The following is a 15,082-nucleotide window of genomic DNA, read 5'->3' as shown; positions in this document are numbered from 1 at the left end:
GAGGCGAACCCCCATCCACTCGAGTGCACGCCATTCATTATTCGCTCTCTCGGAGCCATGCGATCGACCACCCCCGAGAGTAAATAAAACCCCCTTGGGGTGGTGGTCGGTCAGAGGCCCTCTGTTTCCGCCATTAACTCCTCTCCATCATGCTGCTCGAGACTTAACCAGCATCACCATTATTGAACCCCCCCTCTCCACCTCTTCCCCATCTTTTCATGTACTGCTCGTTAAAGCATTCATTTAATGAGATTAGAAGGAAACGCTGTTATGATGGATGAGGGCTCACGTTCGGCACCCTCCTCATTGCCTCACAGTTCACAAGATGCGAGACCATCCAACTGCAAGGAGGGAGGAGCAACTCATGAGCTGCGTGCGTGTAATTGGAAAATGGAAACGGCTATGTGGAGCGAGAGCCTCGCGTTTTCCACCATTTCGTTGGGATTAAATTGTGCTGCCTGCCTGAAAGAGAAATCAGGTTTGCCTTTTGCCTGCCAGAAGCCAAGAACTAATAATAGGGTTCCTTTCTCTTTCTCTGTCTCTGTCTCTCTCTCTCTCTCTATAGGCGAGAAAGCCAAGCTTAAATGAGCTGCAACGAGATGATTATGCAGATTAAATGAAGGGCGAGATAATAAGGATCAAGAGGAAGGAAGGTCATCATTGCGAATCTTTCGGCCGACCACCTCACCATCATCGTCATCATGTGGAAGTGGCTCCTCCCTTGAATTGAAATCCCACGCCATCATCACGTTGACGCCACCATCTCCATCTTCCTCTCCTCTCCTCCGGCCGTCTCCTTCCACTCTTTGCTCGCCTCTGCTCACGTCCCACATGCACGACTCCTGTGCCTGCCACTCCCTGTCACACACACTCTCTCTCTGTTCTTAAACCATAGCTTTTAAAAACAGAGCGAGAGAGAGAACAGAGTCCGCATCCACCAATCTATAAATAGCCTCACACCCCAAGCAACAGGTCATCGATCTCCTCTTGTTCCTCTCCACCAATTCTTTTCTCTCAAGGTAAGCTCTTCTCTGTGTTAATTTTAAGCAAGCTGGTATCTGATTGGTTATTACTGTGTGATTTGCTGCACAATTACAATCTTTAGCAGAATTAGCTAAATCCATGTGTTAGCCTGCACATAGATACGAGTCATTGCCATGTCAAAAGTTTTCAGAGTTTGGAAGGTTCAGTCATGCATGCTTCCTTTTTGCCGCCTGTTGTGTCTTTTTGCTGTCTAGCTACTGCATCTTTTGTTTTTGTTTTTGTTTTTTTGTTCTCTTCTTTTGGGGAAAAGCAACCAGACATCTTGTTGAAAGCATCACGAGAATCTTTCTTGGATCCACTCCCGGTCTTGACTAAATCTCCCACTCATCATTTCACCTGGTCGCAGTGCGTTAGTTTGATGGAGAGGCTGAACACCAAGCTCTACCTCCAGAACTGCTACATCATGAAGGAGAACGAGAGGCTGAGGAAGAAGGCGCAGCTGCTGAACCAGGAGAACCAGGCTCTGCTGTCCGAGCTGAAGCTGAAGCAGAAGCTGACCAAGGCTAGCAGCATCCCTGACCTCAACACTCCACCTCCAGCCAGCAATGCAGGCAGCAAGTACTCATCTCAGTAGCAAGAGCATGTGTCAATTCACTCTTAATTCTTGTTTTGGATGTTTGGTCTCATAGAAATTATGGATCCTTTATATATCTGAATATTGTAGCAATTGGATCAGTTTGGCCTGCAGCTGTAGGGTAATCATCAGTCATCTGTATCATCTCTTCTAAAGCTTAGCATGAACATGAAACCTCTCTTAATTTGCCCAAATTTATGCCTTCGGGTACGTATCATGGACATTGTATCAGTAGGTCGTTCACGATATAAAATACTCTTTTTATCTGTGAAAAATTTTAAAATCATACTAAAAAGAAACTTTTAGTAAATGATGTTCATGAATTAATTGAATTAAATTAAAGCCAGATCCTTATCGCAAAAGATACTGCGATCAAAGAAACTGTCTAAACTTTGTGTTATATATATATATACAGCATTTCAATTTTTATTTGACTTATGAAAAAAAATGTTATTTAATATATATATATATATATTTATTTAAAATAACATTTTTTTCATAAGTCAAAAATAAAAATTTAAGGTCCCACCGAGATTTGAACTCGGGTTACTGGATTCAGAGTCCAATGTCCTAACCACTAGACCATGGGACCAATGACGATATGATAAAGAAAAATAAATATTAATTATTTAATATATTACTGTTTCAAACCACACTATATATGCGTAGCTGTAAGCTAAATACTTCAATTGAGAAAGTAATAAGCTTGACCCTTGTCAAATGCAATAATTTATGTAGTTTTTTCACTTCACTTTTTGATCGATTGATAGTGATATATAGACTATTTTGATAAAAATCAATTATAAATCAGCCATCCTAATCATTAATTCCAACCAAGTATCTCCATTTAATTTATAATTTTTTTATTAAATTACAAATGACATCGAAATCCAATTAAACTAGCTTGCATCGAGTTCACTTTGTGTACTATACGGCACATTTTCTTGCTACATTGTGTAGCGATGGTTTTATCAGCTATCGAGTTTGCTATACTTAGAGCCTTCTGATTTATAGACAAAAAATTTCCTTATTTCCTCATCTGTTTTTTTTTTCTTCTTCTAACAGATTGGAGACAGCGAAAGTGGTAACCCTCACCCGGGATCCCTTCCGGACTGCCTTACACGTTCTGAAAGGGAGAAAAATCAAGAAGGCTTCGCCAAACACAACGGGGGATGAGCATACCAACGAGACATTACGCACACGCTGAGGTTCAATGTCATGATCATTACCGCAACTTCACATGCAAATACCAACTGTATCAGCTCATGGGCAGAGAACTTAAGAAATTACTTGAAGAATAGGGAAATTCTGCTCGAACGATTAGGCAGACATTCTAAATACAACATCGATGCAGATTGAGTGCTGAAACTCTCAGGTTAGTACCACCCAACCTTGTCTCTAAAAGGTTAGAGCACTTGGTGACGAGAACCAAAAGCTAATTAATAATAATAATAATAAACTTATTCAACTTTCTGTTGGGTCATCTCAAACTGAAAGACACGAGATTTCACGTTTCAATAGATGGGGCTTGTAAATGATTAAGTAGCAGCCTTCACATCGTTAGTATTCATCTGAGGATGCAGCTTTCATCCATCATGTAAGGAAATCATCTCTAACAAAATAGATTACAGAAATAATCAGTGATTACACTTTACCACTGTTTACAAATTTAATTCAGTCTTACTAGCTGGCTGCGTTATTTTCATCCTTTGATCTCTGTTTAAAAAAAAATAAAATTGTTATGGTATAAGATAATTGATGCTATAGGACATTTTTTGTTTTTTTTTTCTGACCCTATAATACTTATACTATGTTGAAATTGATGATATATGAATGGCTGAAATATCTACAAGTATAAATGAAGTCTCAGTTTAAAATCGTCTTGGCATGGAAAAGAAGCATACAGTTTACCTGAAGATATTGATGAAGGCTACAAGAAGCATGGACATGCCCAGTATTCAAATATGCCTGAGCATATTCATCAATCTTATCCAACCTAGAAATTTGCATATGCCCACTTGAATACGTATGAAGCCACAAATATAACGGAAGTTAAGATTTATTAAAAGTGTCTACCTGTATACATAATTTACCATGATACCTCCACTTTGTTCGATGCCTTTGATGGATTGATCAGCCATCCAGTTTATCCTCTCAATCATCTGGAACAACAATCAATAGCCATGGAGTTTTATAAACTTGGCTATTTGTAATAGCGAAGTAGTTTAGATAGAGGTGTTATATTCTCTAGTGGAGTCGTGGTAGCTGTTCTTCAAATGCCTAGGGATTTTTTTTTTTGTGTAGCAATATCAAGTACTTGATTTGAGTCTAAGGAATGAACTGGAAATACAGTGGATCAGCAATATCAAACTATATCTAAAGGATGGAAATATTAATGATCAAAATTAACTATGCAAACCATGGAAAAAGCCCAGCATGACTCTGCTTACCGATCCATTTTGTAGATGGAAGTTTGCTACTGCATCAAGAGCTCTGCCACGCTTTTTCTCTTGAAGGAGGTACCTAGGAATATCAAAAAGGATAAGTGATCTTGAAGGAAAATCACATAATCAAACAAGTTCATCATTTCTCCAATCTCCAAAAAAAAACTAAGTACTACATTTTCACATTGGTTGAAAAAAATTATAATTCTTGTTCAATCCACAAACTTTAGTTTACCTTTAATTTATTAAAACAATAATTAATTAATCGGTTCTGTCCTTATTAGAGTTATTACAGTTACTGGGCTATTAGAGTTGTCAATTATATGTATAGTAGGTCTCATCCCACAGTGGACATATATTTATAGGTGTTATGTTAAATCCAATATGTATCACATAATAATTCTCTTATTTATAATAATATGATGTTTCATCCTTTCCCAATTAGGTTATTTCTTTTTCAATCCTTTTAAGGAGGTGTCATGAATTTAATATGGTTTGGTTTCCCCTACCATCATGGCCAACAAAATCCAAATCTTTCTTCCACTTCCCAACCATATTGGCATAAACTTTAATTTTCATCCCATCACTGTGCTCTTGCCATCAAGTTTCCCACTTCAAATCCATTCATTGTCCATTGTCTATCTATTCTCCTCTTGAAGGTATGTTATCATTCTTCTCTACTAATCCATCATATCCTCCCTCAAAGACTGCTGATCCAATGATCTACACCACCATAAGTCATGCCTCAAGTGGTTTCCATTGCCATTGGTATGGCATGAAACCCATGACCGTGTGACATTCACTTCATCACTTGATTAGCTGGATGCAGCCATACAACAATGATATAAATCACAAGAAATATTTTAATGTTAATAATCACATTCAGTAACACTACATAAAATCTGCAAGTAAAAAATAATCAATCTGAATAGAAACATCTATTACCAAGTTTTTAAATGACCAAAAGCATTAGTGAAAGATGAGTATCAAAATACATATATATTTTCATTGCAGAATCCAACATCAACCCACCAGAGATCTAATCATCCTCTTCTTGTGGCCCAAGAGGGATAATTGAGAGGGCAAACAGCATACATGAAATTAATAAACGTAAAGTGCAGATAATAATGAATCTTGCACATAGTCAAATTTTTGCACCTTATCCTTAAATGTAGTGAAGTTTAGTTAAATTTTTACACCTTATCCTAACAATGGGTGAGTTTAGTCAAATTTTTACACCTTATCCTCAAATCTTAAGCTTGCTTATTTTTCCATGCATGTTCCTAGATAATAATACAATTATTTGTTACAAACCTTGCACATAGGCGGAGCAAAGAAGGTTTTAACGCTTCACTCAAGCAAACAGATCCATTCCAATTCTTTGATGTCAATATTTCATACATTATTTCAATTCCACTTTTCCCAGACATGTTTTCCCTGCACCCAAATTGTCAAAAATGAATATTGCTTAATAAAAACTAAAGCTCAAAGTAAAAAATGAAGAAGTTTGGCATTTCAGGAATCTTATATATGCTCAACCTAATGCTCAAAGTTGAATTGAAGAACATTATTAAGGTTAATCCCTAAGAACCTAAGATAGTCTCTTCCACCTTTACATATTCTCTTATTGTTACTTTATATTCACAACTCCATAAGTTTCATATATTTATATATAAGCCCTAATCTATTTACAATTAAGTTCATAACAAAAATAATTATGATTCACCCACACTCAGTTTTTTGTACAGGATATCGAATCCAACAACTAAATGATAATTTCTGAGATTAGGCAGAAGGACCAAAAATGGATAATGTTTCTACGAAAGATTTTTTGAACAGAATAAGATGCAATTTTTAGAATATTCCTACAGAAATTATACAGCCAATGCCCAACTACACTTAATGAAAGGTAAAAATATATCAACAACTTCAAAAATAAAGAAAAAGCTTTTCAATGGAAATCAATCAAAAGAATAGCCTCAAAAAAATGGTCACACGAAACATTGCATTCATCATTAATTCATTGTCACAGATAGCTGAATGTACATAATTATTGAGGTATAAGGAAAAATGTAGATGAAATACCTAGTTTATTCTTTTTAAAAGAAGTTCTCATCCAGAGAAAGTCGAAATAGATTTGTTTGCAAATACCTTCCTTCTGTGTGCTCAATTTCAGAAGCTGTATTCGAGTTAAGCCAATTCATGTAACCACTGAGTATCATCTCCTCTTCTTCTGGAAGAAGGATATCCTCCTTGAAATTTGACCCACAAGCTTTCTCTGAAATGTGCTTTATATCCTTAGACTCTGATTGAGCAAGTTTAAGTTGAGAAGCCAACTTTGAAATAAGCCATTGAATGTATCCAGGGATAGGGCTAAGAGTGGCAAATATCTTCACATACAATAAACAATTGAACAATATTTATTTTAGCAAGTACAAACAATTATTAACTAAGTTTTAATACAAATAAAGATTCTGATTTTTTTATTCAAAATTCTTGGAGTGTGGCATATTAGAGAGCTAACGCCCCTTGTAATAAATTCCATGAGTTTCATTAAAAAAATATATAAATAAGAATATATGTTTTCGCTTGAGTATGAGTGAAAGATTGCAATATTCAGAAATTTCACTATCAATATGAAATGGTTGGAGTTGCTTGGGCAATTATTCTATGGAGCTTAATGGGAGGATATAATTCAATTGGAACTTGAAATACTAAGTTCTTATGAAATGGGTTGCATTTAGAAAAATTATGGATGAAGAACGTGGTGATTTGTGTCCTAAAGATTGCAAAAAGGAGAGGGAAACATCTTAGCCTGATTTCTTACAAATGGTGGCAATTGATGCTTGGATTAACCAATCTGTTAACCCCAAAGGCGGTAAACCTACTCCAATGTTAATGCTTGTTAAGAAGCTAAGAAGTGTTAATGCTGATATTATGGATTACAGGAAAGAGATTGGAGGATGCTACAATGCTACTGATGAGAGAGAAGCCTCACTCTAATTCAGGGAGAGAATCAAATAAGACCAGACTATGCAAGTCTGCAAGAAAATGATGCCACCATTAAATTCAAGCTCAGATTGCAGCCTGAAAAAGAGGAAACTGAATTAAGCTAAATCCAGGAAGCACTGGGAGGACTTTGCAGGTTCCAGTACCAAAGTCTTCTAAAATGCAATCATACGTACAAGGAATTATAATTCAGTTGTCTCCATAATTTATACAGAAGGTAACTTCATTACTGGTGATGGGGTTGCAGAATGAACTATGAAGTTTTTAGATTATCTACTGACCTAGTTTCACCACATAAGTCAGATGGTTTGGGAAGACAGATTCAACTAATTGAGCAAAGTCAAGTGGACCACACAAACCAGGCAGTTGGACCAGGTTAGGTAGGCTGGTCAGGCTAGGCAAGCCTAATGAACTGTTGTGCAAGACAGGTGGGCTGGATGGATGTGCATTGAGATAATCCAGGTAGATAAAGTGATTCAAATTGGCTGAAAGAATTTGGCAAACTAGACAAGATAAAATAGAATAAAATCATTCAACTTGTCATACCATTCCATTAATACAGCCAAGCAAGAAAGTGAAATGATCATTACATTCCATTTCATCTCATTTCTTTTCATCCCATTCCCCCCTTATCAAGCACACACTAGTATTAATGGGTTTAATGAAGATTTCAAAATTTCATGGAATGCGCTCAAGTAGGATGATGCAATCCAGGAGTTTTCTCAACTAAGTTGTAAAAGGAAGTGCAATTATCGCTAGGTTACACACTTGTGTCTGTGAAGGTAAACCCAAACATTTGCATGTTTTTCATTTTGTGTCAAGTAAATTACTCTATTGCTTTAAATTTAACTCTTAGCAAGAATCCGAGGGTCATTGATATCTGCTAATAAATGAAAATTTATATGTTTCAGCAAAAAGAAATGTGTTGAAACAAGGTTGCTTTCATGTGGTGGTTCATGGCATTAATATATTAACAGGATGTCCTCCTCCCAATTGATTGGTCATTTAGAGATTGAATAGGTTGTGCACAATTTTCAACATAGTATAAAGCTACCCTATGCCTCTAAATCATGATGCACATGAAGGAGCATGTTGAAGCCAGAATGCTCCATGCCTATATTCCCACATCAATGAGTGTCTGAAGTTAGAATGCTTCACACTTATATTCTCAGCACTAGAGGTGAGGGTAAGAATTTCTTAAGATAATTCAAAAACTGCAATCACCTTATAGAAAATCATGCAATACTTTGTTTGCTAACTGATGACTGAATGATGCCTTCTATGTGTAAAAGTAAATTACCAAAAAGAGACGCATGCATCTAAATATCCCTAGGCTCAGTTTCCTTGCCAGCATAGCATGTACAGAAGTTACGATACTCAGTCATGATAGCAATAATTGGCGAGATTAAGGAGAAATTAGCTATCTAAGTGAATGTGTGATCCAATAAAACAAGGCATAAGATAAATGTCAGAAGTTCCAAATTTGAAAAGCAACAAGAGCACCTACAGTGATATGAGGCATATCTCTTCTTAGAAGATAGACCACTCGTTTAATAAGAAACTTTCCTAGATTGATTCCTGATAATCCTGGCTGCGGAAAAATAAAATATTCAATTTTAAAAAGTGGACAACAACATAATAACTAATAATAGGAGATACTATGATTATGTAATATCTCAATGCTCAAGAATAAGTGGCCAATCCAGAATAAATGAATTTATATGAACCAAGCAAAATGTCAAGTACAAGTAGAGATTAGAAACAGGTTACCTTAATAAGTCTATTTTCAACCGATTTACAATGCATTGAATTTATTGATTAAGTCATCATTTGAATTCAAGATTTTCTATTTCCACTTACATTACCTCATGAATGATATCAGCATGTATTGAAGAATATTTTGTTGTAAGAGAATGAGCTATTATTACATATGACCCTTATTGTTTAGTTTGAGTTATCAATTGATCAGGTCAATTTTGACAGGGAAAATCATACAAATTTGAGGAATTTGGTTTTACAAGCTTCATCGATTGCATGTGTTTGAGAAAATTCAATAGCTCCCATGACCAAAATGCAATATTTAGGCACCCTGTATTAATATGCTTTATGGCTTGGATGTGTATGTATTAAGGTTTATAAGAGAATTCAAGAGGGTCCATCTCGCAAATGCAATATTTAGGAACCGACATCAGTCTAAGTAGTGGTGATTCATGATTATTTGATGAAGGATCTGATCTTTACAATCTCATAACAATGAGCCATGAAACATATATCTACTCAAAACCTACGACCAATGACATTAAAATATTCTATTCAAAAGGAATCAAATACAACATCATATACAGAACTATAATGAAACTCCAAATTTACCTGTGTTGCTGATATTGAGTAGAACAGAGCGCATTTGGCTTCAACTTCAGGAGCAGGAGGGCTATCCCATAATACCTCCTATTTCCAATGAAAAACAAGAAACGAGATGATTAAAGGGACAATGTGAGAATAAAATATTCATGATTTCACATATGCGGCCATATAGACTTGGTGGCAAACAAAATGACCTGTATAGATGAAGCAACGTCCTTCAGAAGTGCAACCTCAATAAAAATAAGTGGTTCACCTGGTGAAGAAATATAAGGAAGAAATCAAATTCATATCAGAATTTAAGTTTGAAACACAGATTTCTATGCTATTGTAAAATTCAGTACCTAACTATATAACTAGTTTTGCCTATATTGTAGGATAATTTCACTTTAAAAAACATTGATCAAATTGACTTTGTTTATAGTGATCGAGGCCAATGGCAGAGAAGGATCTATATAGCCAACCCTACTTAGTGAGATAAAGGTTTGGTTGTTGTTGTATTATATATAAGGGTTAGGTCCCCTCTTCCCTCTCACTAGTTGTGAACGTCATCTTCAAAAGAGAGAACGAAGTGAATGATCAAGCTGTTCTAAAGGAGGAAGCTAAGACAAAATCAAAGCATGGAGAATAAAATATTTTAATTTCACAATTTTCGATAATCATTTGCTAAGTCACACCTGGTGAGGTTAGGTAGAGAATTTTCTCCTACAACAATAAGTATTTTAGACTATTTTCTAGAAACACTAAGCAACTGATTGGAATCTAATTATCTTTTCTTTGTTACATTTAAAATGTTGACCAATTGATCAATAAACATCTTAAAAAGGGAGAAGAGAGGAAACTAACATATTTAACTTCCCACAATAAGCAAGTTATCTGACCTGGTATTGCTGGATGAAAGTAACCAAAGCAGCGACGACCTTTACTTAGTCTTCTCTTCAGGTCTAGCAAATTTCTGATTGGGTGGACAGCCTAGCATTTTAGCAATTTTACTTGACAACTATAATTGGTTCACTGACCATTACCGAATTCATGAAAATTTTGGTAAAAGCCATTAAAAGTATCCCTTACCTCATATGTTACAATCTTCTCCAGCAAGGATGCAGAATCATCCCATGTTATCTGCTGAAGCTCCAGAGTCGCTGGACTGAGCCACGTGATAAGCTTTTCCTTCAGGTATGCCTCTAAAGCATGCAAAGAAGGCACATTTTCCTTCCTAAAATGCAAATGTAGAAGAAAATAAAGAATAGTGGATGGTTTATTCATTTAGAAAAACCTGTTACTCTCATACAATAACTTATTCATCAACTAGCAAAAGAACTTTAACTGTCTGAAAACAATGTATCAGCAGTCCTATATTATCTAATTAGAAGTTAAAGATAAATGAATTTTACATCATAAATGAATAAATACACTTTTACTACCTTTCCGAGAACTTGACCAGTAGAACAAGTTGAGGCATGATTTTGTGCTAGAGAACATAGTCAATGAATATTATTTGGTAAATTATCAAAATTTAATACCAATCGGCATGGATATCCCCTTATGCCTCCTATGTTGTTAGGGCAATGAGTATTGCTTGTGCCAACATTTAGCATGTGTGCCACATTCTGACACACTACAACCCGTGTCTAGATGAATTCAAATAATATTTATTGTTTTTAAACCTCATTTTTTCTAAATTGTATTTCAATTAATTATCTAATTCTATAGTTTAATTTTTTATAAATAATAAGTTAAGTGGATGAACTGTAGACAGCAAGTTAAGATGAATTCTAATTATAATTTGATTGAACATGTTAAAAGATTAAAGATGCTAATTAAAAACTATGTAAACATCCTCTTCTAAGATGTGTATCCTTCAAAATCTTCAATTACCAAATAATTCATACAACAAAAAGTTTTTTGTTTATTATTCAGAAGACTACAGGAGTTAATCAGTTGGCACATAAGGTGTTCGACATTACTACATGACTTCTATAAAAATATTGTGGTCAAGGCTTCAATATTATTTTTCAGAATTCTTCGAGAAGTATTAAAGCGGTAGCAGAATGTATGTTGGACTGCCACAATACAACTGTGATTAATTTGGCATATTTTGAGATGTTAGTAGTTTTGAATTAAAAAAAAAATCATCATAAGATATTTAATAATCATATAGAACAACAACAACAACAACAAAATCTTATCCCACTAGGGGTTAGTATTTAAAGGGCGAGGGTTGCGCATTAGGTTGCAGCGTGGACTGTCAAACAAATGTTCAATGAATGAATCAATCAAACTATTTAATAATCATACGAAGAAGAAAAAAAATAACTGTGGGAATTAGACGTTCTTTTGTTTTTTGTGTTACAAGGCTATTGCATTTGCATACTGAAGACATGCTATGTGGGATTGAACCCTGAGATCATCTGGAAAACAACAAGATGCACTTAGCGAGAGTAAAGCAGCAGTAAGAATGATTTGCAATTTAATAGTTTAGTCAATTGCAAGGGGAGAAATGGGCTTCCTTTCTAGCTAAAATAGGATCCAGAAGTAGAATCAGATTTAGAATTTACATCCAAGTTAAACTACAAGCCTTGCTGCATGGTTGGAGGCAAAACCTGACGACCATATTATGAATGCCACAAGAAAGAGCCAGAAGATAATAATGCTGCATATTAAAATTTTGATGTTCTACATATTTGAGATAATAGGAACTGCAAGAAAATGGAATTCTTACGGCGGTACAGAGAGAAGATCGGCACGGATGGAGGTTAATAGCTTCAGTCCACCAGGATGTGCATTGAGCCTCTCAAAGAAAGATGCGTATAGGGGTTTGAAAGAATCCCGAAGATTACGCTCCATCCTGTAATACATAGCAAGCATGCCCCCATCTTCAACCAAACCAGCCTGTTGCTCCCCAGGTGCTTATAGACCATGGAAAGAATTCAGAAAAAATGGATTTTTGAAATAAAAGTTTAATGTGATAACATGCCTACCTTCATTTTGGGTGTCATGAGGAAGCTCGACGCTAAGATACTTCCGCATGAGTTCACGAACTCGAGTTCTATTGACATCATAGTCCCTGGACAGGTCGAGGAGCAGCACCCTGCGCCCTTCTAGGGACAAGCCCAAATAGCCCTTCAATAAATAATAATAGACAGCAATAAGCGATTTGAATTAAATTGGCGATTAAGAAAATCAAATTCTCTAACCTGTGAGAAATTCTCGAGGTTCACATCGACTAGCTCGGTTTTTTCAGCGGAGATGGAAATGGACGCTTGCATCCATTCTTTGACATCCTTCAAAGAAACCCTGAGGAGAAAGAAATAAATTTGAAATTTAAACTACGAATAAATATCAGAAAGAGCACGAGTGGGAAAAATGAAAAATTCTACCTTGGGGCATTGGTATTTATGCTCCCATCATCGTTCTCGCTTGCGCGTGAAGTGTCCTGGAAGATGCACATCAGAGTGATCGAAATTAAATCCGAACAAGGTTTCACTATCACGAAACGAGACGAAAAAAGATTCGATGGCAAACAAAGTGAGGTTCCAAGGCAGGGAAGGGACTCAATTCGAGATCGAGAAAAAGGCTCCACAAAATGTAGGAAAACGGGGAACGGACGAGGAGGTAACAATCGGTCACCTGAGGAAGCGCAAGGGGATCCGATCGGAGAAGCTGTCTGGTGGGAATCGCCATGCGACTTCGCATCAGGACAGCCCAGCTCTTCTTCTTCATCGGCGGTGGAGTGGCGTGGTCGATAAATAAGGCGAGGGCTACGATTCGTCTGCTCTGGGTGATATAAATAAAATCTAAATTTAAAAAATTGTTAATATATAAATAAAAAAACTCATAAAATGGACTTTTTTTTTAAAAAAAAAAATATAGATAAAAAATTTGAGAATTTTAATCAAAATAGTTGGCAAAAATGAGAAGGTGCCTCAGATTTTACAAATTATCATAAGGGCATCTTTTTTCTTAAAATTAAAAAAAACAAATGTAAGTTGTTCCCATAATTTTACCCCAAAATTACTCCTTAATTTATTTAGTATTGTTATAGAAATTACCTAATAGTTTTTACTAGGGGTGAGCAGTCAATCCGTCAAACCGATCAATCCACTTATATCGACCCGAATCGAATCGAAAAAAAATAATCCGCTGGATATAGGGTCGGATGTAGGGTTCTGATATTACATTATCTGATCTAATAGGGTCGAATAATTTTTTATACTAATAATCGAACCAACCCGATCCGCAATCACACCTACTTATAACAGCTACTATTGATAAGCTGCTATACGTTGTAGCAGCTACTGTCGATAAGCTACTACATGTTATAGTAGCTATTTTCGATTAGCTGCTACAACGTATAATGAGTAATGTCTATTATCATTTTAAAATATTTTATTTTTTTTGTTGTACTTATATTTATTGATCCGGCGGTAAGAATGGGGGGCCCACCTTCTGAAGGGTCACAGCCTAAGGACGGATGGAGGGCGGGCCAAGCGGGTAATGGTCAGAGCGGAGCTAGAGATAACTCATCCATGGGCTTGGGTTTCCGACGCCAAGGCAGGAAGATCGAAGGGTCGAGCGGAAGTCCGCTCGGCTAGGACCGAAGGGCCGATCGGGTGGTCCGTTCGGCCAGGATAGGGGCGAGGGTACAAAGGTGGCCGAGCGGCCTATGCGCTCGACTCGGGTTATGGGATATCAGCAGAAGCATGTCTGATGATTAGGCTGTACACAAGATCGCATGATGGAGGATCTTGCCGTCACATCATGGAAAGGTTGATACAATAGCAGTATGGCCTCATGGACGTCTTTCTGACAGACCCATATCTGAGCATGGTCCTTCTGACAGACCCATACCTGGGCATGGTCAAAAGCAGGTGGTTGCTTTGATTGGCGCGCCCAGGCTTCTTCGAGAGGTCTATATAAGGTCTCCATTTCTTCACCGGAGGTATGAAAAAAGTCTTCATCTTGAGGCCACCTATTCGTGATTCCTCGCCTGACTTGAGTGTCGGAGGGCCGTCGCCGGGACACCCCTCCCGGCTCTGTTTTGCTGCAGGTTCGCCGGAGCGCTCGAGGATTCAGCAGGGAGCGCCACGTGCCCAGTGTCCGTTGACTCCTGGTTCGGACAGGATCAAATTGGCGCCGTCTGTGGGAACGCTCCTGCATCCGACTGGAAACAATGGATGAGGCTGGACGACAACACACGGTGGCGCTTTCGACGGAAGAACTCGAAGCTCTGGTCGAGATAAGGGCCGCCAAACTTGTGGAACAAAAACAGAAAGCAGCAGCCGAGCGGCCTGAGCAACAAGCAACATCTGCGTCAGGTGGCCGAGCGGAAGCACCTCCAGCCACCGTCACATTCCATCGAGCCTTGTTTCGCACCCCTGAAGCCGTACCAGCTCGAAGAGATAGGGGATCTTTTTCAGACGAGATGCCAAGGCGGGATGACAGAAAAGGGAAAGCTCCCCGGGCGGACTCATCTCCCGAGCGGATCAATCGCCAATTCTCGGAGGCTATTCTACGAGACCCTCTACCCAAGCACTACGTGCCTCCGACGATCGGCGAGTACAACGGAACAACGGACCCGGATGATCATCTGGGTAAGTTTGATAACACAGCTACACTCCATCAATATACAGATGGAGTAAAGTGTCGC

General features: G+C 37.4%; 2 protein-coding genes and 1 non-coding gene across 3 annotated transcripts; 1 reads left to right on the top strand and 2 right to left on the bottom strand.

Annotated features, from left to right (window-relative positions):
- Window positions 1-269: 269 nt before the first annotated feature.
- On the top strand, window positions 270-1,782 carry LOC122003999 (protein LITTLE ZIPPER 3). Its single transcript, XM_042558948.1, has 3 exons — window positions 270-478; window positions 612-1,019; window positions 1,391-1,782. The coding sequence occupies exon 3, from the start codon at window positions 1,403-1,405 to the stop codon at window positions 1,616-1,618; it is 216 nt and encodes a 71-aa protein (XP_042414882.1). The 5' UTR covers window positions 270-478; window positions 612-1,019; window positions 1,391-1,402; the 3' UTR covers window positions 1,619-1,782.
- Window positions 1,783-2,138: 356 nt separating this feature from the next.
- TRNAQ-CUG lies at window positions 2,139-2,210 on the bottom strand. The gene has a single exon. It is a non-coding gene; the product is annotated as a tRNA-Gln (tRNA).
- An 899-nt stretch (window positions 2,211-3,109) lies between these two features.
- Window positions 3,110-13,188, bottom strand: LOC122006597 (malonyl-CoA decarboxylase, mitochondrial-like). The gene is made up of 17 exons (XM_042562153.1): window positions 13,063-13,188; window positions 12,813-12,868; window positions 12,630-12,729; window positions 12,414-12,555; window positions 12,155-12,341; window positions 10,504-10,648; window positions 10,314-10,404; window positions 9,630-9,688; window positions 9,442-9,519; window positions 8,579-8,662; window positions 6,214-6,452; window positions 5,377-5,499; window positions 4,069-4,141; window positions 3,695-3,780; window positions 3,530-3,614; window positions 3,303-3,334; window positions 3,110-3,230 (listed from the first exon to the last, which is right to left on the bottom strand). Coding segments are annotated over exons 1-17 (1,674 nt in total). The 5' UTR covers window positions 13,156-13,188; the 3' UTR covers window positions 3,110-3,229.
- Window positions 13,189-15,082: the final 1,894 nt, after the last annotated feature.

The sequence above is a fragment of the Zingiber officinale genome, chromosome 7B (assembly GCF_018446385.1).
Source record: "Zingiber officinale cultivar Zhangliang chromosome 7B, Zo_v1.1, whole genome shotgun sequence".
Lineage (NCBI taxonomy): Eukaryota > Viridiplantae > Streptophyta > Magnoliopsida > Zingiberales > Zingiberaceae > Zingiber > Zingiber officinale.
Note: the sequence above shows the minus strand (reverse complement) of the source record. Positions and strands in the feature narration are given on the sequence as shown.